Below are 27254 nucleotides of genomic sequence, written 5' to 3'. Positions count from 1 at the left end.
GGGAACTTCTTAGTGAAAATAAGCTGTATCTGCAGGGAGAGTCTGAGTGCCAGTGAAGGTTATTTAGTAGTTCCTCAGCAAGAAAGAATGGTCACTCAGTGATGTTATATTTTGTAGTCCTGAGTTATTTTATTGGAAGCTGCTCAAATCTGTCTTTTTCTCCACCTTATTTATTTCCCCTTACTTTTTTCTATCAGGCTGGTGTGGCTCAATCTTTCTGCATAAGTCACAATGTAGGACATGTGAATACAGAATAGTGAGTGCATATAAAATGCTCTGCAGTTGAGGAAGGGGCAGTGAAATAGTCATCCATCAGTGCTCAGGATGCAAAGGAACACTGACACCTGTTTTTCAAGAGGCTTAATCCTGCATGATCTTTGACTGAGAGCAGTGCCAGATAGCATGGGAAGCAGTATCACAGCTGAAAAGAGAAGGGCAACCTGAATTTCTAAGTCCTCTTGTGGGAAACAACATGATTTCACTCATGGTGAGAATAGATTGAGTCTAACAATGATTTAAAGACAATAAAAAAAATAACCTCACAAATCTATGATTTTCAGACAGGGTAAAAGCTTAACATACCAGTTCAGAGCCTCAGACTCTTTTGGATGAAGATGAGAGCAATGTCATCATGAATTATCCTGACTGAGTAATCCATATTAAGAAACTGCTATCTTTATTTTTAATTAATTTCTCTTTACATTCAGAACGTTAGTTGTGTGTAAAGTCTCTTCTGTATTCAGAGATAAGCAATGTATTAACCAGTGGGAAGGAATCCATCTCTTTCCATGAGAATACAATACTTTTTAGAAAGAATTTTGAGGTCTAATGCAACATCATCTCTTTTCTGGGACTGAAGACCTGTTTCTGCAGTAAGCAGGTTGCTGCTGAAGAACAGAAGTATAGGGGAAATTAAGAGGGGGAAATAATTTTGAAAAGTTTTCAGCCAAAATTTAGTGAAAATCAAGACTGTAAATCTAAGCTTGAATTTCATAATCAGTGCATGTCTAATTGTTTTTCTTAAGTTGCTGATCATCCATATAGTTGACACACTAAGCTTGGACTATCTTCTTGCCCATGGGCAAAGTCTTGAGGTCAATCACTCTACTCAGGTGAGCTAACCTGGAAAACCCCTAAGAATCAGCAGCTAAAAACTAATGCTGTTATTTGTCACAGAAATGGATATCATACCTGTGTCTTCCAGAAAGAACACCTGTCATGAATATTCTCTTTCTTCTTCTGTTTCCCTTTCCAAGTAAATAAATTAGCTTAAACGGGGGGTTGCTGGTTGTCCTCTAAATTAAAGATTAATTTCAGTGCCTGTCTCAGCTTTATCCTTGTACATTCCCAGAGTTCAGAAAAGGTTACTGATTTTGTACAATGCAGAGTCTGTACTATTACCTTGGAAGGCTGTCAGATAAAGCTCAGAAAGCCATTCGTCTGCCAGGAACTTGGACTGAATCTTTTTTATCTTCTTACTTTTCCTCTCATCTGTGATGTGCATTTTGTCCCCAGTACAAATTCACAGAAGGAAAGGAATATTGCTGTTTTACATCAGAAGCAAGAATTCTTTCCTGTAATTATAAGGCATGAGACACTGACTGATCATTAATCAAGGGACTGATTATAATAATAATCCACTTCCACTGCAGGCTCATGGGCAAATTCTCATTCACACTAATCCTGTTTTGAGCTGCTCCTGAATCATTACTAGAAGGGGCAAAAAGGGTTGGGTTTGATCTACCACAGCAGTTTAGAGACTTGACGAGGAGAAGAATCAATCTCTGTCCTCCAGTGTTTAAGCCAGAGCCCCTGAATTTTCTTTGGTCTGTCTCTGAGCTGTTACTCAGCTCCCTTCCTTCCTCCCAGTGATGTGGCAGATGGTTTAGGCTGGCACAGGTGGCTAAGTACCACCTGCTGCAAATTTTTCACTATCTTTTGCTATGTAACTCCTTTGGTTGTTGCTGTTGTCATTTGCAAAGTATGGCTGGAAATAAGAGAGGCAAGAAGAGAGTGTGATGTTGATATCGTGTTCTGTGCTTCTGGTTTTCTCCTGCGTCATTGCAGCGAACCTGTAGCTGGTGCAGGCAGGGCTCCTGCAAGCAAAGGCAGCAGGTTGGGAACTTTGGCTTCTGTGGTGGAAAAAGTGCACCTTTATTATCTCATAGTGTTACTCAACCCATGCTGGGCAACAGCATTTCCTACTGCTGAGTGCTGTGAAGGGAAAAATCCTCGACTGGCTTTAGGCATTAGATGCTACATTCTCCTGATCTTTTGAACCCCACTGGAAATGAAACAGCCTTGTAGAAGCTAAATGAAAAGTTTAAAATGAAAAGGAGGAGTAGCCTCATCATTCAAATGCATGGAGGATATGACTGGACAGGGCCTGGCTGATACTAGTGGACATCAGAGGCAAGGCTCTCTATTTAGGCTCTATAGAAGTAGTGCGAGAGGTACAAAATAAAAACACCCCTGGCATCTTAAACACTTCCCTGAGGATGGGTTGAGTTACTCTCTGGAGTCGGTTGTAGCTCTAATGACTGCAGAGAGAGAGATTTGAAGACTAAATAAAGATATGATTCTAAATTTAAAATACCTGACTACCTCTTCAGGAGGCAGAAACCAGATGAAATAAGGCCTGTCCTTTGCATCTAGATTGGTATTGGTATTACAATGTTTATAAGGTATAATATCCAGTTAACATCTTATCTGGATGTTTTCTTATTTGAAATGTAACTGCTGCAGGATTCTTGCTGCTTGCTATTGCAAACAAGTTTTTAAAAAGTGACTGGCTTTTACCCACTCCTCCCCTCACAGAAAATAAAACACTAAAAAGTCCATGAAAAACAGGCAACTATCACAGCACTTCTCAGCAGTGTACTTTCTTTAGGTGAATCTGTTTCAAGAGGTAAAAGAAAAACACATTTTAGACAAGCAGTGCCAGGTGGATGATATGTAATCCTGATGAAGTCAACTGTGATGCTTATGTGTGCAAGAGAATTTACTAACAGACAGATAAGGGAGGTTTGCACTTTGGCTTTAAAAATGATTTTCTGCTAAAAAGTAATATTTAACCGTATTGGCAAAAAAATTTCCTGAGACAGAAGAAACTTTCAACTTACTTTTAATAAAAATTCTAAGTGAACAAAGAAATTTCACATATTTTTTATTGGTTTAATTTTTTCTTATCTTACTATTTGAAGATTTTTTTTTCTCTCCTCCTGAGTTTCCTGTGTCCTTTTTGTTCATTTTATCCTTGTTTGTTCATTGTCATAGATGAACAATATCCTGCCTGTTTGCAGGAACACATCCCACCCCTTCAAGTGTTCACTAGAAATATAAAAAAAACTCAGTTTATAATAAGAACGACCCCTGTGGTAATCAGGGAGACAGTTTTGATTAAGAACATCTGTTAGCAGATTCCCGGTTCTAAAGTCAAGCAGAACATAAGACAAGAAGATATAGAAAGTGACATCCTTCAAACTGTGAGGCTGGCCTCCCTGGGGAGGCTCTGACCTCTTCCAGAGATACAAGCCAAGATCATAAAAAAGGGAACAGACATCAAAATGTGTGGAGAGCGTGTGTAGCTTGAAAAACATGACACCTTTGCTTCGGAGGTGCCGCATCTTTAAATTTCTAAGCACCACACTTGTGAGGAGCGCGGGGTAGGATTGCACTTCCAAGCCGTGTTTACTGCTCAAACACATCACCACTAAATGAAAAAGAGGGGCAGGGATGGTGACCCTCTGCTCATTGCCCTGTCCATTTTTTTTTTTTGTTTTTCTTCTCTTCTTTCCCTTTTATCCTTTTTGGGGCTGACAAGGCCATTTCTTAGCTATGCAGAACATGGGCATCTGGGAGAAATGGCTTCACTTTAGAGCTCTGCTGGTGTAAAATGATGATGTGGGAGATGCTGCTTCTAAACAACTTCTATTCTGAGTTGCATAAAAGATTTTCCAGCCCAGCACTGCTTCTCCAGCATTTTTCAGAAGGAAAGACGTAGGAAACAGTAAAGAAACAAACTAGCTTTGCTGAACTTCATTATACATAATCCTAGACTCTTTCAGTCAGCAAGGCAGGGCTGTTCTGTGCTGACCATGAGACCCAGACTTATGTTTGATAACAACACAGACCAATCCTTCATAAAGATCTAGTGTGACTTTACTCTTCAATTACTTTGTTTCCCCTTCTGGACACGTTAAAATATTGATCTTATTTGGAAAAATATTCTGATCTTCAATTAAAAAACAAAAAACAAACATAAAAATTCTACTTATATATGCATAACAATATGAATTTTTAAATTAATTAAAAATACTGTTCCTTATGAAAATTTTTTTCCATTAAATGTGAGATAGAAGTGTGAATGAAGAAGAAGGAGAGAAAACAGATTTTAGACAGTATTTCTTTGCTAAGTTGTTTTCTTAAAAGCTGCTAGAAAAACCAAGAATACACAGGAGCAAGAAATGTGGAGACAGGAACACTCTCCCAAGGATAGGTATGGAAGTATTTCTTTTGCATGAATGGACTAGATTATGAAAGACAAAACGTTGCTAGAATTGAGAATTTTGAGAGATTAAAAGGCAATGAAACAGCTTTCTACAAGTACACTGGCAGTTCCACATAGATCATGAAAAATCTGGGGCTGCTGCTGGAACAAGTGAGTGTCCTAACGAGGAACACGGAATGTACAAATACACTTAAGGCTTCCTCTTCTCTCCCAGCCTTCAGAGGCAGGCTCTGCTCCCATGCCTCCCAGGAAAGTTTGAGGAAGAGAGAGAGTAAAGGGGGATAAATAAGGGAGAAGTGAACCAACCTCCAGTTGATTAGTAGGCAGTTCAGTACCACAGGATGAAGCACATCCAAACATGTTGAGGAAGCTGCTCAATGTCACTGTGAGGCCATTCTGATACCCTTGAAAAACCACGTCAGATACCTGATCACTGAAAAAAGGCAAATGTGATGTCTCTCTAGAAGCAACCTAACCATCAAGGGATGTTCTTGGCAACGTTCTTCAACAACAGGTAGAAATATATAGTCTTATGAGGATTAGTGGTTTTTTTATTTCTGCATTCAATTATATTGGAAAAATAAAAGGAAAAAGTTCTGTTGCCTTCTTTCAACTTTTGGAAAAGTTTTGATTTGTTTCTATCCAAACTTGATGCTTGTTCTCAAGTATCACATCTCCTAAGAAGAATGATGATTTGGTTTCAAAAGAGTTTTTACCACACTTTTCAGTTAAGTCTTAGTCACAATACACAAGAGAGTACTCGAGACTGATGTCAAGCTGCAAAGTGCTGCAAGCATGACAAGTCTTCACTTTAATTTTTAGAATTTATTTCCTTTTTAGGGGGTGTGATTTCCTTCTGTCTTTTCCCTGCAGCATTTACTGATTTGGGAATGTTTTGTATTTTACCTTTATTGAGTAGAAATTTGTATCCAGTGCTATTCCTGAATGATTTTTAAGAGTTTCCTTTTACAGCCAGAAAAAATTAAAGAAGATATTAGTGTGACAGATGCACAGCTTATTTCACAAGGGAACCAGGCAAAATATAAAAAAAAACAAATACTGGAAGATCTGTAAAACCTTAGGCTTTGTCTCTATCTACACCTGAAAATTCACAAAATCCAGGTCATCTTGGAGTTTTAGTTCTGCTTACTGTAGAGAAAGAAACATGAAAAAGGTGGAATCTGGAGTAAGATTTGAACTTAAAAATTAACAAAGAGATGTAAGTTCTTCTTAATCCTTTGTCTTTTATATAAAATATGCACACAGAGATTTTAGTATATTTATTGGTAATTAAATTTATTCTTTATCTTAGTATATATTATTATGTTGAGGTTCCTGGTTGGAAAAAAAAAAACAAACCCAAAAACAAACCAACCACTTCTTTTGAAATCAAAAAACAGACTTATTTAAGTTTGACCCTGGAGTCCTTGACTTTGTACTGAGCAATCATGCCAAGGGGAAAAAACTGAGAAATGAATGTCAACATCAAAAAATTGGAATGGAAATCACTAGCTGAGTTAACAACAGAAAGCCAAGTCTATGTCCTCGTTCCAGTTTGCAAAGAATATTTAATGCCTCTGAGAATGCATCATTGCAAACATGACATTGAAGTATTTTGCCTGTTTTGTCCAATTTAGCAGCAATAATAACATGTCATAATAAAAAAAAATGTATAAGTAAACTCATTCCTATCCTGAAAGTCTTAACTATGCCCCAGCATGAACCAGAATGTGTAGGCAGATGATTCTGACTCAAAATCGTCAGTCCTAAAAGCTGAGAACTTTGTCCCTTTGGAATGATTCAGTGTGTGAAATTAGGAACCCAGGGTCTCCTGTCAGTCAGGGAAAGCCATTAAGCATCCCTGGGGAGTGATCCTGGGAGTACTCCAGAACATCACTTACTGTGAGTAACTTGAACAGCAATGTGTGACCTAATTCCTTCTTGGTTTGCCATAAATAGTTATAAATGAGTGTACAAAGTTCTGAGCACTTCCTAAAGGTGGATCACCTCACTTAAACAGCTCATTCTTTGTAAAAGGTTGTGCAGAGTTTTCATACAGTGGTACAGTAGATGATTTATGAAATTTCTAATTCAAGGACACAGGTCATCTGGTCTGGGCATTGGGTTCCATGTGAAAACATTATTTTTATCTATCAGCTCCACTCAGTTGTATAAACCCTCTAAAAATGAATAGTAGGTTCAAAAAACAGATAATAAGATAACTAATGGTATAGCTATTTTCCAGCATCAGAAGCAGCCCGTAGTCCATTAATGACATCGAATTGTTTACCATGTTTTATAAGGACAGTTTAGACAGCAGACTACAGCTGCACAGCCAGATAAATTCAGAAGCCTCATTCACAAATTTAGCTTCACTGAAGGCCTCCATAGTCTGCTCAGTCTGAAGGAATCCTGGTATTCCTCCTGTAAAGGAGACTACACTCCTAATAATGGTGTAGAATAGTTCTAAGGGTCTGGTGCAAAGAGGGGAAAATCAGGGTCACATGGGATGAGGGCTGCAGTGAGATCTTTCTTCTGGCGTAAAAGCTTGGGGTCTGAGGGCAGAAAATGGATTAAATGACTGTGTTCAGTCATTAACACTCCCTTCTCTCAACCTGGAGACTTTGAATGTGATGCAGAGTTTTGTATTGCACCATTTATAAATCTAGTAGCTATCTAATGTAGGTGGCTGGAAAAGACCTGGGAACACAGTTCAGTGTCTTGCTCAGAACCATAGAGTGCTTCCTTCTTCAGTGGAAGTATCTGCTGCCCCACTGCTGGCACATCCAGTTTCCAGAGGATGGGCTATGTCATGACCTGACCCACTATGTCTTGTAGCTTGGTCGTTAATAAACTCTCCTGGGGTGCTATGGGGTGATAATTTAGAGATTTTCAGATTCTGAGTAAGTCACAAACCAGAATCCTACCCTTAAATTGCTTATTGGTCTGCCATTTTGAAGCTTACTTGAATGAACTTTTTCCTGCAGCAGGTGAAAAGTTTTGAATGATGTATACAGCCCTCGGGTAAAAGATACATCATAAATAAATGATAATGGTCAACATGAAACTCTATTCACAGGAAGTATTGTCAATCAACATGAGCAACTATTGAGAGAGATTTAGGGCTGAGACTTTTACAAGAGCATAAGAAATCCATTTCCCTTCAATTTTCAGCAAGGGCTGAGGGTATATATATATGTAAACTAAACTATTTTAATAAAACTGTAGCCTAAATTCTCAACAGAGTAAAAAATACAGGATTTTATGCAGCATCCTACTGCTCATAGAAATGGTCCAATGTTGATATGTGTAGTCCTTTTTTATCAGACCTTTCTGCATGTTAATATCTCTAGAGAACTGATTCTGTCAGGAGGATTATGATCCTGACCGACTGTTGCCATGGTATTGGGTTATTCTGGGCTGTGATCAAGAAAAGCAAACAAAACTTGAGAAAGAAACTGGATTTAAAACATATTCTCAAGCCACAGTGCCTGAGACTAGTTTTTGAAATCTAAACCTTGATTTTTTTTGTACAATGCAGCAGTTATTAAAAGCTTCTGAAAAAAAACATACCAGTAACAAGAAGCATTGCTCCAGCAATAAACATATACATAAAATGAGAAAAATGCAGGAGGAGAAAATGAAGCTGGTTCTTGCACTGTTTGAAATTGTTCCTTCTCATTTAATGATATTATCCCACACTGAAGTGAAGCCTCCATCTTTTCTGAGACACTTTTAAAAAGTAGAACTTTTTGCAGATTGGATCATTGTTTTGTGAGGCACTGCTCCACACCTGGTGGCAACCAATGAGTGTCTTTTTGATATTACTGAGTTTTTGTATTGAGTCCATAATAAGGAATTTGTACCTGTCTCAAATTCCTAGGTAGCAATATAGTTTCTTTTACACCTGTTAATATTCATTCAGTTTTAAGTCATCTGTTTGTACTGGCAGCACTGAAGAAGTTTCTGATAACACATGACACAATATTTTCTGTATGCAGGTAGTTGAATAATAAGTTCATATTCTTAGAGGACAGAGCTCCCTTGATAGGAAAAGAAACAAAAAAATTGTCCTAAAAGAAATTCTTATTATTGGGTTTGGTGAACCCAGAATGATGCACAAATTTCAGCAAGCAGTATTTACAAGGGTAAAACAAACAATGTGAATTTATGTAAGGAACTGGGGAAGTTTTCTGCAAGTTTGTTATTTACAGATGGATAATTTTGTTTGCCAGATTACTGAGCGTGTTCTTCCTATTCTGCAGGCAGAATTCACAGCCATGAGGGACCAGTACATGCGAGGTGGAGAAGGCTTCATTATCTGCTACTCCATCACGGACCGCCAATCCTTTCAAGAAGCAGCTGAGTTTAAGGAACTCATTTATCGTGTCCGGCACACCTATGACATCCCCGTGGTGCTGGTGGGAAACAAAATAGACCTTGAGGAGTTCAGACAGGTAAGTGACTTCTCTGCTGGTTTTGGCTTGGTTTTCCTTGGCTGCCTCAAGGGTTTCTGCAGCATATGTTGTACTGTGCTACTGAGAATTATTAGCACAAGAAGATGTTTAATCAGAGAGCAACAAACTTGTAATGAATTAAAGTCTTTGAGGTGCTTTTCATTCATATGTTGGGGAACTTGAAGTAGCCTTGGCAAATCACATCTAAACGTCCTCTGGCTTTACTTGAAAAACTTTGACTACCATTGTCAAAAGATTTATATATATTCATATATATAAATATATCTATATATTCAACATAGAAAGTGCTTCAATCAAGATCTTGTAGGAAAAAAACTTTGGGTTTCTTCAATGTTTCCAGCCATTAAACAGAGATTTGTTTTTTTTCCCTAAACATGTAAGATTAGATTAAAAGTTTTTCAACCTCAGATTTAGGATTTAGGAGGAAAAAAAAAAAAAAAGAAAGGTGAAAAAAAAGAAATATAAATGAGACTACATTTGCCTGAAGATCCAGTGACTGTGCAGTGAGTGTTCAGGTAAAATGGGGCCTTGTAAGACCTGAATTCACTTACATTTGTATACCAGGTTTCAGCTACTACCACCCATAGAGCAACAAATTTCTTCAACTACAAGATCAACAACTGTGGCTCTCTCAAGGTCTTTAACAACCTTTGCTCACTCTTTTCCTTTTTCTCCCCCCTTACTTCTTATTGTTTATACTGGTGAACTAGAGACAGGTATCACATTAGAATGGCTTGATTGTGACCTGGTACTGAACAGAAAATATGCCTAATCTGCAACTAAACTGCTTTCAAATATCTGACTTCTGCACAGACACACGTAACACTTAAATAAAATGTTGATTTTTGGTTCATTAGCATCTGTGCTCACACAATCCTATCTACTCTTTTCCACTCATCCTGTTACTCTTCTCCCCATTTCGTTGTCTTCTTTATTCTACCTGAAGAAAAAACAAGACAACATTGAGCCTGCAATTAGTCTTAAGGATGTGATTATGTCCATTTAAATCTTCTCATCTGTTGTCCAAATCATTGGCTTCCTCCCCAGATCAGGCTGTGACAGAACCCGAATGGTGACAATCCAGCTGTAGTTTAACAGGGGTTTCAAACGTGAGTGTCACGTGCTTATACACCAGAAGGGGAGGGATGTGGGTTTGGGGAAGGATGTGGATTCAGTTGTTCTGCTGAGAGAACTCGACATTCACCTCATCCCAAAGCAGGATACAATTGATTACCTACAGTTACCCCTAGATGAAGTTTCAGCAAATGCTTTATTTCCTAATTGGTACAAAGACATTCTTCCACCGACCTTTAGCACTATCTATTTCTGACCTTTCCTGTAGCATTGTGTTCAGGTGGTGACACTACGTTCCCAAAAACTCCTCCACGAACACACACAGTCACAAACATGCCACAGACAGCTGGCTGACGGGAGAAGGGTCAGGAGGGGTCATTGCACAGAGTTCCAGTGGGGTTTATCAGATCCACAGCACTGAAGGGGTCCAGGGACAAAGATGAGAATCAGGTGAGGGTCTGGATTTAAGTACAAGGAAGGAGGGGCTGGATCTGAGGTCAGGGTCCAATGGGTACAAAGGGAAATGCTGTGAAGGCGGGGCAAGGGGAGGCAGGGACCAATGGGATAAACTGGGTGGAGCCCTGCACCACATGAGGACCAATGGGTGTGCAGGGAACAGAGAACATTCTAGGGGAACAACCATAGAGTGGTAACAAATGCTGGGTCAATGGGCCAATGAAGGATACAAAACTGGGGTATATCAACATACAGCTGCAAAGGACTGTGGGGAGAGGCCTTTTGTCACCCTGAACTAATGTTACTCTGACTATTCAGAGTCCTTCTTTCTAGGGTGTGGAGATTGTTGTTTCTCTGGCAGGCCCCTGGGCCTCCACACTTACCTTTTGTTGAACTTCTATATTTTTATCACTGTCAACTGAAAATGTATGCCTGGTTTAAATACTTTTACGTGCTCTTTGGTGATCCTTTCTGGTCTCACAAAGAGGAAAACTACTGTGAATGAATTTTTGGATTGGATTTCACCTACAGCATTTTAGATTAAGGAGCATGGGGAGGCTCTTGGGAAGAATATAAAAAATTAAGTCTGTGACATGTGATAAACACACTAAAGCTCTTCTATGAAGTCACCACTGATGATCATGCCTGAATATGTGAGCAAGGAAATTCCAAATTGTGCTTCTATATTTTTAAAAGTTTTCAATGAAACAGAATTTAGGCATTCAGAATGTTTTCCTCCATAAGCCCTCTATAAATGCCAGCAGATTTGGCAGTGTGAGAAGGGTTTTCTCAAATATTCTGCAATCCAGACTTTGACCCTTAAGTCAAAGACTTGTAACGTAGTGCAACGCAGATCTGCTTCTTTAAATAAAGTTTTTTAATATGACTACGTGTCCATAAGCAAGTAATATGAACTAACAGTAGAGAAAAACAAGTGGTTTTGGAATACATATTTTGGGATACTGTTTTTAAATTTTAATTATCTCTACTCCGTGACTGTTGTCTGCAAAATTAGTTGGTGCTGAGGTGTAAATTGTGCTTCCAGAATGTATCTTCAGTTAAATTACATACATTTCAGATTCCACTCCAAAATTTGAAGCAAATCATGGTTAAGTCAGGGTGCTGAGCAGGTACTGCTCAGAGTACCCTCCTGACCGAAACTGAAGCCCAAGTGTGTGGGAGGACACGTCTGTGTCCAGCTTTAAGCACATACTAATGTTATATATATGTACATATGTATATCTTCATATATATATATGTATACGTATATATACGTTATATAAATATATATGTATATCTTCAGTGTTTCATTATTTCAGAACTGGGACATGAGGCTGTGCTCTATGTTTAACAAACACTGAAATAAGTTTTATCTATGCTTACTTGTGAGGTTAAGCAATATCTAAATAACTGGATGAGCTCTGGGAAGGTAGATTGAAAGGGATCTTTTCAAGGTCATGCACTGTTATTACAGCTTCATTAAAAGCATTTGGATGGTGGAGAGTGACAGCCAACTAACTCTGGAGTGACAGGCAGCAATGAGCTGGTGATGTAGGGCATTAACATATCAATGAACAAACAGGGGGGTACACAAGCACACCAAATTCAAACAGCTGAAAAATAGTAGGTGTCAGAATACAATCAGCCAGATTGGAATTTCACCAGGGCACCAGGGCTAATATTGTTGCTTTGTTTAATGACATTTTCTCCTAAGAATTTCATTAAACCAACTGTAATGTTATTCATGTTATTTCAGGACATAGCATTAAGCCCAACATTTCTGGACAACATTTCCATTTAATGACAATTCTGTAACAATCAGACAGGCTGTAGTGGCTTGGCCAGACAAAGCTGTTGTTTGAAATATGAATCCCTATACAATACAGTTAATGATAGATGCTGCTTTCCTCAAATCTATCAACAGAACTACAAGAACAAAACCAATCTGCAATTATAATTGTGGCTTAAGAGAAACACTGATGAAAAACAAAAACAATGGATTTATTATTTTTAAATGATGTTTTAATTTTATGATGGCTTCAGTGAAATTATAGTCCTTATGTGTGCCTGTGATTTTTAATGTCCTAAGAAATGGGTTTGTCTGCACTCCTTCTTAAAGCAAATTTTAGTTATATTCACTAGTCTAAAGAATAAAAGCTTTCCATTTTGTCTGAAGAATACAGGGAAAATTGTGCAAAAACTGGGTGGAAAACAGAGTAAATAATTATCTTGATGTATATGTGGTGCAAAGGCACCCTCCATCCCCCACTCAATAGGCATTCACAGAATCATGGAATGGTTTTTATTGGAAGGGACTTTAAAGGTCATCTCATTCCAACCCCTCTGCCATGGGCAGGAACACCTTCCACTAGACCAGGTTGCTCCAAGTCCCATCTAACTTGGGCCAGAATATTTGTCTGTGTCCATTTTCTGATTTTTCAGCCATTGCTCTAAGAAACATTTAAGTATTATATGCATTATATTCCATAGCTACTTGATAGAAAAAATACGGAAGAAAATGATTGGGTAACATTTTCATTTCAATGTTTTCAAACAGCAGAGTCATTAGATCAGTAAATATATGCTTGTATGTCTTTAATTATCATCAGATTTTCAGAAACATGTAGGACCAGCTGTTTAAAAATGCTGATAATTTCACTTTAGGTAAACCTTGTCATTTTACTCCAGATGAACACCTGATTCTTTCTGTTTAAAGCATGTGTAACAGATAAATAACTAATTAGAGCATATTCATCTTTAAAAAGTACATTAAAGCTATTCAAGCTCTTGCCATACTAACATTTAATTACAGCTTTATATAAAAATATTTAATAATTAGGACCTGTGGCATTACTGAAAGGTCATTTAGAAAATATAGAAAAACCTTTACCTACTAATCACTGCAAAATATTAATTACTGTGAGCAATTCAGAGGGGAACTAAGCTCCTTTCAATAATGTGCTGTACATCTGAGCTGTAAAAACATTCTTTCTAGAAGTATTTTTGAACTTTTAATAGAACCCCTCTGGAAATTCTAGCCATACAGAAATATCACAGCCTTCGTGGAGAGGTTTTTCCTGCATATGTTTTTTTCCCAGAGGAATCAGCTGTGGGCTCAGTTGAGTCCACGGATAATATGTTGATGTCCATTTATTCTGAAGTTAGGAGGGCAGCTCATGTTTTTTCCAGCTCCTGGCCTCTCTGGGAAGCCTGTCATCAAAGCTGTTAGTTTTGCCAGTACAGTCTTGCTCCTGAGAAGAATTAAGCAGTGTTTACCCTTCCACCCATGAGTTGCCTTACTGGCTTCAAGCAAAAATCTGAGAGGAGCAGTGCCTTTGAAAGCATTTCCCTCCACAACCCTCTCCTTTAGTAGGAAATAAAAATTCAACATGAAATCTGCCTTTTTCATCCAGGACTGTAGTAGAACAGTATTAGTAGAACAAGGGGGAGTATGTCCAAACTGAAAGAGAGTAGGTTTAGATCAGATGTTAGGAAGAATTTCTTGGCTGTGAAGGTGGGCAGGCTCTGGCACAGGGTGCCCAGAGCAGCTGTGGCTGCCCCTGGATCTCTGGAAATGTCCAAGGCCAGGCTGGATGGGGCTTGGAGCAACCTGGGATAGCGGAAGGTGTCCCTGCCCATGGCAGGGGATGGAACATAGTGGTCTTTAAGGTCCCTTCCAACCCAAACCATTCTGTGATTCTGTGATTGATTCCACGATTTAACACAGGGCAATATATTACTTGGAGTGCAAATATATTATGGACGTACCTTTGTATATTTTTTCCCCAAGGTTTTATTACAACAGAAAATAATTCTCAAACCAGGATTACAGTAAGTTTTCATGATCAGAACCAGCTGAATGTTCTCACTTCAATGAGATTTTACTCTGCATTTTGCTCAAGTTAAGCCGACTGGTTATCAGACAATGTGTCAACTTTTAGATTTTCATTTTGGCAGTTGTGCTATTTTCATGCTTCTCAAACGTTGAAATATAAGTTGAGTCTGAGACAGATAAAGTTTTTGTTTTTTCTTGTTTTGTTTTGCTTTGTTTTTGTTTAGCTTCATTTTCTTAAAAACTTGTTTTGGTTTGTTTCCTTCTGTGTGAGTAACTTTTTGGTATAGACATATCAAAAATTGCCAGTCTGTACCTTCTGGTGCCTGGTTGAGACACTGAAAATACTTCAACAATATGATATTATATTTGACTTTTATTTTTCTGTCCATGACTATGAAGCACTGTTTACTAGATGCTCCTTTACTCATATTGTGAATCATGAAACTGCAGTGTTACTAATTTCTTACGTTAGCATCAGGCTGAATTCTGTTGCTTTTGGGATTAAAACTACTTTTCAAAGTAGTTTGGAACTGTACTTTAACTCCAGAAGTTCCTCTTTCTTTTGAAAACATTAAATGTAAGGTAGGTAGGTAGTAGTGTCTGTACTGAAGAAAGACTCTTGTTTTCCATTGTTCAATACCCTACAAAAAGAATTAAAGGTTTCAATTTTCCTTCTAAACTTGAACTACAAGTCAAGGGAGATGCATTTTTTGATGCTTGTTGACAAAGAATGGTATGCATTTGTGTTAATTACAGACATTGTGAATGGTGAAATTAAATGACTTGGACAGACTCTATAAAATTTATGCAGAAACCAGGATTTATCACATGTCATAGAAGTGTCTTATAAAATCAGATGTATCTGCCTGGGAAGAAGTCTGTTGCTGCTGACAGCAGAGGGAGGCTCAGACAGTCACCTTCTTTGCCTTTTTGCGGTGGTGTTTTGGTGAGGTGAAAACTTATAAAATTGTTTCTGACATCTTCTCAGTTTAGAATCCAAATATCCAAATATTACTGATTCATTCTGTTATTGCTTCTGCTAACTACAGATTGTATTTCTGAACCATGCGCTCATCTTTTCTTTGATTTTTAAATAAATAAAATCCTAAACAATAACTACAAAATAATAATGGAAATTTAATGGAAAAAATCTGGAGGAGAATATGGCATAGAAGAGCAAGTTCTTCCAAATTATGTCATGTCCAGAAAAAGGGAGCAGGGAAGGGTCTGGAGCACAGGTCTGATGAGGAACAGCTGAGGGAGCTGGGAAAGGGGCTCAGCCTGGAGAAAAGGAGGCTCAGGGGGCCCTTGTGGCTCTGCACAAGTCCCTGCCAGGAGGGGACAGCCGGGGGGTCGGGCTGTGCTGCCAGGGAACAGGGGCAGGAGGAGAGGGAACGGCCTCAGGCTGGGCCAGGGGAGGGTCAGGCTGCAGGGAAAGATTTCTTCATGCAAAGGGCATTCCAGCCCTGGCACAGCTGCCCAGGGCTGTGGTGGAGTCCCCATCCCTCGAGGGATTTAAAAGCTGTGTGGATGTGGTACTTGGGACATGGGTCGGTGGTGGCCTTGGCACTGCTGGGGGAATGGTTGGACTCGATGGCCTTAGAGGGCTTTTCTAGACTCAGTGATACTAGCATTCTATTCATTTTAATTTTTATTGAATTTTTAATTAATTCTTTCATCCATTTTGATTCCATTTGATTGTTCATTTCCCATGGATATTCATGTAGCTCCATTTTCCATCAGTGTCTTACGGAAATGAATTACATTTGTAAAGAGTTGCCGTCATCAGTTACACACATTTGCCTACATATTTCCTTCTCACATGATATCACATTATATCCATTGTTTGATCTTCAAAGTCTGTACAATATAAGCCATTTTTGCTGTTTTGATGGTGCTATGACAGTTGTCTGAATATTTGGAATTAAACTACTGAAGTTGTCATGGTGTTTTATTATCCTAGAAAACTGTCAGACCTTTAAATAATCACTTTCTTGCTTTATCAAAATGCATATCTGGATTCTATCATGTTCTTCTATGACTCTAACTTCTATTTGCTTTTAACTGATTTTGATTTTTCAAAATTTCTTTTGTATTGGTCATTGTCCTTAGAAGTCTTTCTCTTATAGCTTTTATAAAAAAAATCTTTATAGTGTTTTTCCTTCCAAGAAAGAAAGAAAGAAGATAAAAAAAAAAAAAATGAAAGAGAAAAAAGGAAAAGGAAAAAAAAGAAAAAGGGAAGAGAAAGAAAGAGAGAAAGAGAAAGAGAGAAAGAGAAAGAGAAAGAGAAAGAGAAAGAGAAAGAGAAAGAGAAAGAGAAAGAGAAAGAGAAAGAGAAAGAGAAAGAGGGTATGCGTTTTTTCATGCCAATGCAATTGTAGTAGAAAATTTGGCAGCTGCAGTCTTTTGGAAGGAAATTCTATGATTATCAACAGTCTTTAGCATATATTCATTTATAGAGAGTTTGCCTCCTTATTACAATGCTTTCATGTTTCCACAACTTTCCCCAAACCACGGCTTCGGATTACCCAGGCTGCAGTAAATGCCATCAGACACACAGACAATTGTAATGAAACTGTTGGCTCATTTCTCAAGTTATAATTGTCTTAACCTCCAGTGAACCACCAAGTAAGTCCTGTAATTCCTTCACCATGGAGCAGGAAGACATTTGAAGTGGACTAAGATGCAGATAACAAGGTGCTCTGTAGGAGAGGAAACAACAGCAAAACGGTAGCTGCACTGCAGATAATAAAACGTTTATCATGTAGAACCTGAATATTCAGAGATTAAAAACAAAGACAGCTAATTGCTTGTAGCTGAAGCAGGACAAAGCATGACGTGTAGCCAGGGGGACACACAGGGGAGTGCGTTGCAAGGTCACTTCACTGCTAGGGATATTAAACAGCAGCATAATTTATATTGTTTTGAAAGACTCCCAGTTCTTTTTATCTCTACCTGCTTTAACTTCACCATCCACCTCAGAGATTTTTGTTCTCCCCATGTACTGAATCCTGACTTGGCATGACTTCAGTTGGAGAACATTTTGGAGGAGAGTTGTGAAGGTGCAGGGAGGCTCTCCCACCTCTTGCCTTTTTGATAGAGGTTGCTCCTCAAGGTGAACTTGGGCTTGTCCCGAAAATTAACTCAGATTGAGTCTTGTGAAGGTTTTCAGATGACAGTCATGCCAGCAGGATCTTTGTAACTAAAGCAAGTAGGTCATGATATAAAACTTCCACACAAAACACCTGCAGGGTTGGAGGAGTGTAGGTCTTGATTGCAAGTGCAGCTTTCCTTAGAATCCCTCAGAAAGATGTTGGTTACACAATGACTGCATGGAGAAGTACAGCTTGCAAGGGAAAACAAAGTGGCATGATTTTTTTGGGTGGCTAGTGTTCAGTCAGGAGCCTATACAAATGCCTGTGCTGGATATTTGTTGTGGTTTAACTCTAGCCAGCAGCTAAGTACCATGCAGCCACTCACTCATTCCTCTCTGCTCCTGGTGGTGAGGAAAATTTAAAAGCAAACAAATATAAGTAAACATTTTAATAATTTAAACAAAATAAAATTATTTTAAAATATATATATTAATGATGATAATAATAAATGAAAAGGAGAGAGAGAGGGAGGAACAAAGCCCAAGAGAAGGAGTGATGCTCAACACCCACTTACCAATGTCTGGTGTGTTCTCTAACAGAAATAGGCAGCTCCTGGCCAAATCTCCCCAGTTTATGTCCTGGGCATGACATTCTGTGGTATGGAGTATCCCTTTACCCAGTTTGGGGCAGTTCTCCTGGCTTTCCCCTGGCTTTTTGTACACCTGCTCATGGCAGAACATGGGACATTGAAAAGTCCTTGCCTGGAGTGAGCACTGCTGAGCAATAATTAAAATTTCACTGTGTTGTCAGCATTATTCTCATTCTAGATCCAAAACACAGCACTGTACCAGCTACCAAAATGATTACCCTGGATGAGACCAGGACAAAAGAAAATTTTAGAGAAATCCCTGAAGGACTTCCATAGTTCATTTTTCACCAGCTGTGTATGCTCTCACTCCACTTCTTTCCCTGCTCCAGGGCTGAATGCAAAATGCCATTTTGTTAATTTTCCCATGTATTTGCTGAAGTCCTCATTTCCCTGTGAATCTTGAGCACTGTGTACAACCTGTTGTTGACACACAGAAGGAAGAGTCAGGAGCACACCACAGCAGGCACTGCTGACTGGGGCACAGTTCTGCCCCTCCAATTTCCATGCCGGAAACAACACCACCTCAGGCTTTATCCTGTCATTTTCCCTACAGGGACACACATGTAAAAGAGGATGCAATGGGCAGGTATCTCCTTACATACTTATTGTTTTCTTACATCAGCAAAATCAAGATTTCAGCCCAACCCTTACATGTTATTTACTACAGCTCCAGTTCAGGAAACTGTTTCAGCATACACTTAATTAGGGTGGAACTAATGCAACGGTTTTTTTACAATTTAATCTCACACTTGAGCATAGATGATGTTTTGTGAGTCAGTCAGTAAAGAGCAACTTCGTAAAAATAAAAGTACCTTTGCAAAATAGCATATTAATACAGGCAGCCACATTTGCAGAGTAAGTTGTTTGTACAAAAATGTAAATTTTCAGGATAGCTTCCTATGTGTTTTTTGCAGTAGGAGGTCAAACTACTTGAAAGTAGAAACTTTGCCAGAATTTAATTACAGCTCATTATGGTGTTATTAATAATAAGAGCATGACCTAGCATTTAAAGAAATGAAGATTAATCAGTTTAGTCATCTTTGATTTTTTAAGATTTGCTTGTGTTCTCATCTTAATGACTCACATTTTTTTTTTTCCCAGATGAGTTAGGAAGTTAGAGAGATTTGGTTTTAATCATATCTAACAACTTGCCTAAGAATAGCAACATTAGCTTTACACAGTTTAAGATGTTTAAGTTGTGCAGTCATGAAAATAAAAAGAAAAAAAAGTCCCTTATCCTGCCTGCCTCCCAAAAACACAGTACAAAAAAGTAAATGAAGGGGAAAACATACTTGATCTAGAGGTATGTTATGGTAAAATCCAAACTTTACTATTTAAAATCTATGTAAAACGGCAGCTGCAAAACCTCTGAGTAAATTATTTGATATAGCACTGCTATTTCAAGAAGATCCAGGAAATAACGTATTTTAAAATTACATTGAAGCACATTATTCCACTTGAAACTCAAGATGTTAAATGTCTACAAAAGATCAAAATATGAGTTTCAGTGTTAGTCATTTACATTACTAGTCAGATAGTTTTGCTCCTCAGAACCCCAGAGCCTTTTTGGGAGTTAGGGTATGGTGTGATGTTTATTTGAAATTGATCTGTACTGTGTTTGGTATAGTTTAGTATCTTCATCCACCTCCTCCTGATCACTGTTGGTTCTTAAAGAAGAAATGGATGGACTTTGCTTCTACCTTTACTGTATTTGTTTCCTCTGTCACTCAGGAAATGTTCTTTCTCTCTGTTTCCATCTATGTCACTTTTCCCACGGACTACAATTTGAAAATTTTAATAATGAGAAGAATATGTCTTTTCAATTTTTTTTAGTCATTTGGTAATAGCACTGACACAAATATGCAGGGTTTTCTGTGTGCTTGTGTCTGTCTGCATGTTTTAAAACTGTAATAACCAACACTGTGCTCAGTACAGGATATTCATCAGCACCACGGGCTACCCCTGGGGAATTCCTGTCATAAAAAGTTAGACACTGAAATTCTGAATTCACATTACATTTTTTCTGAAGTGATGGGGAACACAGTGTCTTTACATTTAATGGTGATTTTCATTAGCAAAACCATGGGATAACTCTTCCATTCTTTTCCTAGATGTGGCTAATATAATATCTTTGTTAAGGAAAAAAAAAAAAAAAAGAAGTAACATTTGTGTTGGTTCCCTAGATTCCGTTAATTTCTACATCTTAAAATTTCTTGGATTTTAAAACCTGAGGAAGCTTGATGTGGTTGTTTTGTTGGGTTTCCACCCAGCCTTCTTTAAAATCAGAGTGATATTATGCCAGATGTGCTTATTCTGAGGTTACTTAAACAACAGACCAAACCTCCTAAGCTTCCCATCGTCTGAAACCTTCCCAGCAACTAATTTAAACCTGACACCAGCTACTGTCACAGAGTCCTGGAGTATTCTCCACTGAAGCCAAACTCCTGGATTGTTCTGGGTGCAGGTGGTCAGGCTGAGAGGGAGGTTCAAATCCTCAGAATTATTCAGGCATTTTCAGTTCTGAACTGATGCAGGAATGTGGGTGCCAGGTGGCATTCCTCTGATCTCTTTTGCTCTCTTTCTCAACATACTGCATGAAGAAAAGTGTGTGGATTTGCTCAGTTTAATTAAGAAAAGAGTTTTTATTAATCTGTTATTTGTTAGAGGTCAGGAGGAGATGGAAAGGTTTGTGTGTTTTGTGTCGTCAAAGAAGGAGATAGAAGGTGGGTGAAAGAGAAAGTAGAGATGATTTATGCCTGCCTTGGAGTGAAATACACCTTGATCACTCTCCAGACCTATGGCCTCTGACTTGAATTGGGGTACAGACCCATGTAGCTCATTTCCCAGTGCAACCCACTGAGGAAATGCTGCTCATGGAGAGGTCCTATTCCCTTTAAACCTGATTTTCTTTCCCATTTGAAGTGAATGAAATCATTTCACTGGTGACTACAAGATGACTGGTGATGGCAGGTAACCTTTTCAAGATTACAATGCTCTCATAACCAGCAGGAGTTTAGAACTTGAGAATGGTTTGATTTGATTTTGAGGATCTTCAGTGCTGAGAATCCCTGAGATCTACCAGGAAACAAACAATCAATCAAACAAACAAATTCCTACCAAACCACAAAAAACCAGTAAACAAACCAAACCAAAATAAAATAAAACAAAATTTAAAAAAAAATAAAAAATAAATCCCAAACTGACAAACAAATAAAAGAATGGTAGAGTTAAAGAGATCATAGATGGATCAGCTACACTTGGTGATCAGTGACACCGAAATCTAAAAGTCCTTTGGGAAATGTCAGCACTTCAGACATGGTGATGTCCACAAAAAATTATTGAGTTCCCAGGTGTAATATAAGAATTTTAAAGGATTTAATACTCCTGTATTTTAAGACAGAGAGTATTTCACTGTCTGATGTCTTTGCTCTTGAAAGGGTTTTAACCTTATTTGATAATTATTTGTGGAGAGAAAGAAGTCAGGTGTGGGAGTAGTTCATAGGTAGCAGTTCATTAATTACTGCTTCTCCTTGTTTAAAGCATACACCTCAGTCCTTTGTGTTTTATTAGGAGGGAATTTTGTGTAGGATAGTTTTGTGTAAGGAAAATTCCTAGATTAAAAATCTCCATTGAACTTATTAAGTTTCTGGGGAAGAATTTTGTTGTGTTCAGTGTTACTTGCTATTCACTCACTGTGGAATCTGGAGCACAAAGCTCCAGATAGGGTATAGTGGTAAAAGTGCCTTTTTACTCTATTCTGGAAATTTTTCCCAACATTCTTATTAACAGTAATGAACAAATTCACATTAATAATAACTGAATTGTTCTTCATGCCCAAATATGCCTATCTAACGCACAATTAATTTTTCAGAACTTGCTGGAGAATCTCTCACTGTTCGTACCATTGTTCTGTGAACAGAAAGACTGACATATTTTCCACTGCCATCAACCTGGCAACTTTTGTTTCATTTAAATTTAACTCACACACAAAATACTGCTTTGACTAATTTTAAAACCCTATCATATAAAAAATAATTTTATATTTATCCCAATTGCCTGACATTTTCAATATGGAGCGTCTGTAAAAGAGAAATTGGTTTTTATGGAGCACAGGTAAAAAGGCCATGAGGGAAACTGAAGATAATTAATGAAAAAAACCCTCATAAAAAGCAGTGGAATAGTTCCAATGGGAATCTGCTTCATTCTACTTGTGCAATAAAGGTAAAGGCTTGTTGTTATGCAAAAATTACACAGTAGTGAAGAAATCTTTATTTTTGTAATCAGCAAATTCCTTAAACTTGTAATGAGATAGTCTGCTTTTCTTCAGAAGTGTGCTTCACTAGAGCAAGATGGTATTGGAATGGTTGTTCTCCTTTTAAAATTAAAAATATAAGAAACCAGCAAAATTTCATCTTAATATTTCCTTTCGTTGTTGAAATCTTCAGCAGAAAATACTTCTGTAAAAAAAAAAAAAAAAGTGATATTTACAGAAAATTAGCACAATACAATGAAAAAAATGTAATGGGAAAAAACTACCACACTACCTGAAATTAAGTAATGAGCAGTTACTCGGAAGCCCCATGAGGCCATTATCCACTTAAATGTATTAAGCTTTCAGTTTCTTCAATGCATGGATTTATTTGTCTATGTAGTGATTGAAAATAGATAATTTAGGTTATCTCCACTTTTCTATAGTGATGGAAGTATCAACAGTGCCTATATTATATCCATTTTCCTCCTGTGTATGCTTCTCATTGAAATTCTACAGTCAGAGCAAAGTCAGACCTTAATGTTCTGCCTTTACCTGCTTCAATATCTTCAATATCTTCAATATCTTCAATATCAATATCAAGGTTTTATCTTGATGAATAATGCACCCAAATGACAGGATTTTGTGGTACTATATTCTGAACAATAATAGGAAAAACAGAGAATTCTGAGGTGACTTTGAATGACAGAAATATGGGTACTTAATACTAAAAAATGGTGAAATGAAATTAAGTTTAGTTCATTATTTATATCAGGGTAGGAGTTGTTGGTATAGAAGATCTGCTGTCAGAGCATAAGTTTCCCAAAATTTGGAATTAGGCCTTTAGGTTTGAGGGTTCTTTAACAGGCTCTCTAAATTCAATACTTGGGCAGCTTATAAAAATGTTAGAAAGGAGAGGTTTTAGAACTAACTGATAATATATCTGGTAACAAATCATCAGGAACAGATGGTATTCACCCAAGAGTTCCAAAAGAGTTCAAGTATAAAATTGCTGAACTATTAACTGTGCTTAAAATGGAATCATCAACAGGGAAGATGGCACGTGCAGAACTGTCCAGGGAGCTGCAGACCAGTAAATCTGAGTTCTGCTGAGCCTATCCATATCTACTACAAGAAAACACAGGAATAAAAATTATATGAATAAACATGTATAAAGAGAAATAAAAAATATGTGAATACATACCATTTTGCAGGCAAAAGTCATTGTGGCTTTCAGAAAAGTAACTTGTGCCTGACAAATTAAGTCCACAAAAATACAAGGAACAGGATTATGGCAACAAGTTTCATGAACTTCCAAAGAGTTTTATATGGTAAAAAAATGAAAATGAAGGAAGATATGTCACATGATACTGAATGTCACAAAGAAGTACCAACAAAGGTAGGAATAAATGGTGAAAAATGAAAAGTGATTACATTGGTAAGTCCAGGTAGATGTAGATATTCCTCTTTGAAATAGATCCATCAATGATTGGACAAAAAGGTGATAGACTTTCTATTTAACTCTTTTGGTAAGTATTTAACTGTTTTTGGTGGTAAAAATGACAGTTAAGCATGATGAAGTTTAAGATCAATTCTCAATACATTTAGAGGTTTAAGATTAGTTCTCAATATTTTTTAATAGAAAGTATACATTTTTCCTAACAATACAAGATTGAGGAGAATTAATTGATTAAGCATATTATATGTTAAAAAATGAAAATGCTTTCCTACAGAGTGCACAACTAAACTACGGAAGCCATTGCTGTAGGAATTACAGATGTAAAAGACTTTTTTTATGGGTTGAAAAAGTGATTCAACAAGATATGCAAGGAGTTTTAAAGGAAAATATGACATTCCTAATCCAGAAAGTGTCTGAGTCTTAGATTTCCCAAAGATGCAAGGAAAAAGCAGTAGCATTTCCTATTTTTCATCTACTTTCACGTCCTGTCTCTGAGCAAGTTGCTGCTGTTGATGATAGCATGGAGGGACAAGACAGAGCTGTGGTCTAATTTATTCGGTGTCACTGCTGTTCTGCTATAACACGTATATAAAATGAACCATAACAACTGAATTTGAGAGGGCAAACACACAGAACTCTCATGAAAACAATCATTTACATAAGTATTTACATTTCCATGCACTCATATATTATACATTAATGTGTGCAGCAGTATTAACACAGTGTTAATATAGAGTAATCACTGTAGTTATATTATGATCATACGATTACTATATAATCATTGATATTATATGGTAATTACTGCTAAAGATGGTTGGTATAGGCTTCCTCTGGGATTCTTTCAGTTTTCTTCCTTGTCTTTTTTTCTGAGGTACTCTATTTTCCAAGCAAATGTTAGCTTGAAGCAGATGTTCAGTCTGCACTATAAAACAGACCAGAACACTGGTCCCAAGAGTTCTTTCTTTTCAAAAGTCTATGAATCTTTAAATACGCTTTCATTTTAAGTTCAGGGAGATTGCTACCAGTAGTCATATTTATTAGAATAATTTCTGGCAAGGAAATAAAAAAATTATTAGATAACAAAGTAAATTCAATTAAAACTAAAGGTTTCCAGCAACCTTTCTTACATGTGTGGTGGTGTTCTCCAAACTAAAGTACATTTTAAATACACACATAAGACAATAATCAGCAACAGTGTTAGAGACAACCCAGGAACCCTGACTTCTACTCATCAGATCAAACATCAGATAATGTTGTATCCCTCATGGATGATTATATTCATTGTCTCATTTCACAGCAGAAAATAACAAGTAGTAAGGGGTGGAGAGATTCACTGATGCAAGCTCCAAAGCCTAAGGCTGACATTGCCTTTCAAAACAATTTTGGCTATGAGTGCTTACAAACAGATGTCAGGCTGGGGAAAAAACTGATCAGCAGTGCCACTAATTTGATGTCCTCAATGCTTCACTAGCTGGATGATTTCCCATCCTGGACTACTGGCCCATTAAACCTGTCTTTTATTACACAGTCATAAAGCTGAATGACAGAAAATACATAATTAAGACTAGTCAAATAGAAGGCAAAAGATCTACATTGATCCCATTTGTCTGAGATAGTGAGGGACAAATTGGAATCTAAGGGCTAATATAGAGCAACATTAAAGTGTTTGCTTTCTGTAACACAGAGTTGAGGTCTTTATAGCTATGTGGGGAAAATGCTAGGTGCATAGACAGAGCTATTATCCCAGTTATCTGACGTGCTGGGAATGAAAAATCCAAACATACTTCCTAAGGTCTTTGTGTTACATTAATTTTTCTCCCAGGATGAGAAGTCTGGATAAGATCTTTGTCAGTGACATGGGCAGTGCAATCAAAGGCACCCTCTGTAATCTTGGTGATGACACCAAGATGGGTGGTGCAGTCACATGCTGGAAGCAAGGGATAACACCCAGGGGGACCTGACAGGCTGGAGAGGTGGAACTGTCTGAAAATTGTGAAGTTCAAGTGCCAGGTTCTGCAGGTGGGTCAGGACCATCCCAATCACAAATAAAGGCTGGGCAGAGAATGGCTTGAGAGCAAACCTGGGGAGAGGGACTTGGGGGTGTTGATTGATGAGAAGTTTCATGACACAGCCACCTGCCCTGGCAGCCCAGAAAGCCCCAGCTGTGTCCTGGCCTGCATCAAAAGAAGTGTGGCCAGCAGGTCAGGGTGGGACAATTCTGCCCCTCTCCTCCTCTCTGGTGAGAGCCCACCTGCAGTGCTGCATCCTGCTCTGGGGCTCCCAGCATGTGGATTTGGAGCTCCTGGAGCAAGTCCAGAAGAGGCCACAGGGATGCTTCCAGGACTGGGGGACCTCTCCTATGGGGGAGATGGGGATCTTTGGCCTGGAGAGAAGGATTCAGAGAGACCTTAGAGCCCCTTCCAGTGCCTAAAGGGAATCACTAGAGAGGAACTTTGTGCAAGGACCTGGAATGACAGAACAAATGGGAATGGTTTTAAACTGAAAAAAAGGGAAATTCAGATTAAGTATTAGGAAAAAAAAATATTCTCTGTGAAGGTGGTGAGGTTCTGGCACAGGTTACCTGCAGAAGCTGTGGCTGCTCCACCCCTGGAAGTGTCCAAGGCCAGGTTGGAGTGGACTTGGAGCAACCTGGGATAGTGGAAGGTGTCCCTGCCCATAGCAGGGGGTCAAAATAAAATTAACTTTACAGTCCCTGACTTCATCAAGGCAGAAGTTATTCAACTTGTTTGCTACAACTTCGTTGCTCCTTCAGTCACGAGGAATGAAAAGATCCCCAGAACTGAATCTTCAGCACATTAGATGTGGGCAAATTAAAACTTCCAAATTAAGACTCAAATGTTTGGTTGCCTTTGAGCTGAACCTTTGACTGCAGAGACACATTAGAGGTGGTTGGCAATTGTCACTTTGCTCTCATTTCCCAAAGCTGTAAATATCACCTCTGCATTCAATTGTTCTGGAAGAGTCTGCACGATTGTAGTCATTATCCTGGTGTAAAATGTTGCATCTGTAAAAGCAGACTACTTCTACTGAATAAATATTAATGATTCATGCAAAGTTGAGATGCTTGTTCTACTCTAACAGCCTCTTTCTTTCTGCAGTTTGTTTTCCTAATATTTGCCATCTTGTAAACTTTTTATCAGGGAAATTCCATACATATATATATTATATATGTATGTATATTGCAGTATTTGCTTGTTTTTTAAACTCCCATATGAATTTCTGAAGTTGTTAGTCATACAAAATAACTTCAGGTATTCACAGGATGTACTCTCATGTATTATAATGTACCATAATGTACCATGTCTCATTATTCTTCGCTCTAGATTCTTGAAGTAAAGGCTGGAACTCTTGACCAAGATTAATGACTTGGGCCTAAAAAAGTCAGTCTAATCTAATAACTTTGAATTTTAATAGCTTTTGAGTTTAAT

The 27254-nt window shown here is 38.0% G+C and overlaps 1 protein-coding gene across 1 annotated transcript in view; it reads left to right on the top strand.

Annotated features, from left to right (window-relative positions):
* RIT2 (Ras like without CAAX 2) overlaps positions 1–27254 on the top strand; it is a 183243-nt gene that overhangs the window by 79042 nt on the left and 76947 nt on the right. Inside the window, exon 4 of the mRNA XM_058828076.1 lies at positions 8776–8967. Coding sequence (XP_058684059.1) covers positions 8776–8967 — 192 coding nt within the window. The remainder of the gene's footprint in view (positions 1–8775; positions 8968–27254) is intronic.

This window comes from Poecile atricapillus, chromosome Z, assembly GCF_030490865.1.
Source record: "Poecile atricapillus isolate bPoeAtr1 chromosome Z, bPoeAtr1.hap1, whole genome shotgun sequence".
In the NCBI taxonomy this organism is placed as follows: Eukaryota; Metazoa; Chordata; class Aves; order Passeriformes; family Paridae; genus Poecile; species Poecile atricapillus.
This window is presented reverse-complemented; position numbering and strand designations above follow the sequence as displayed.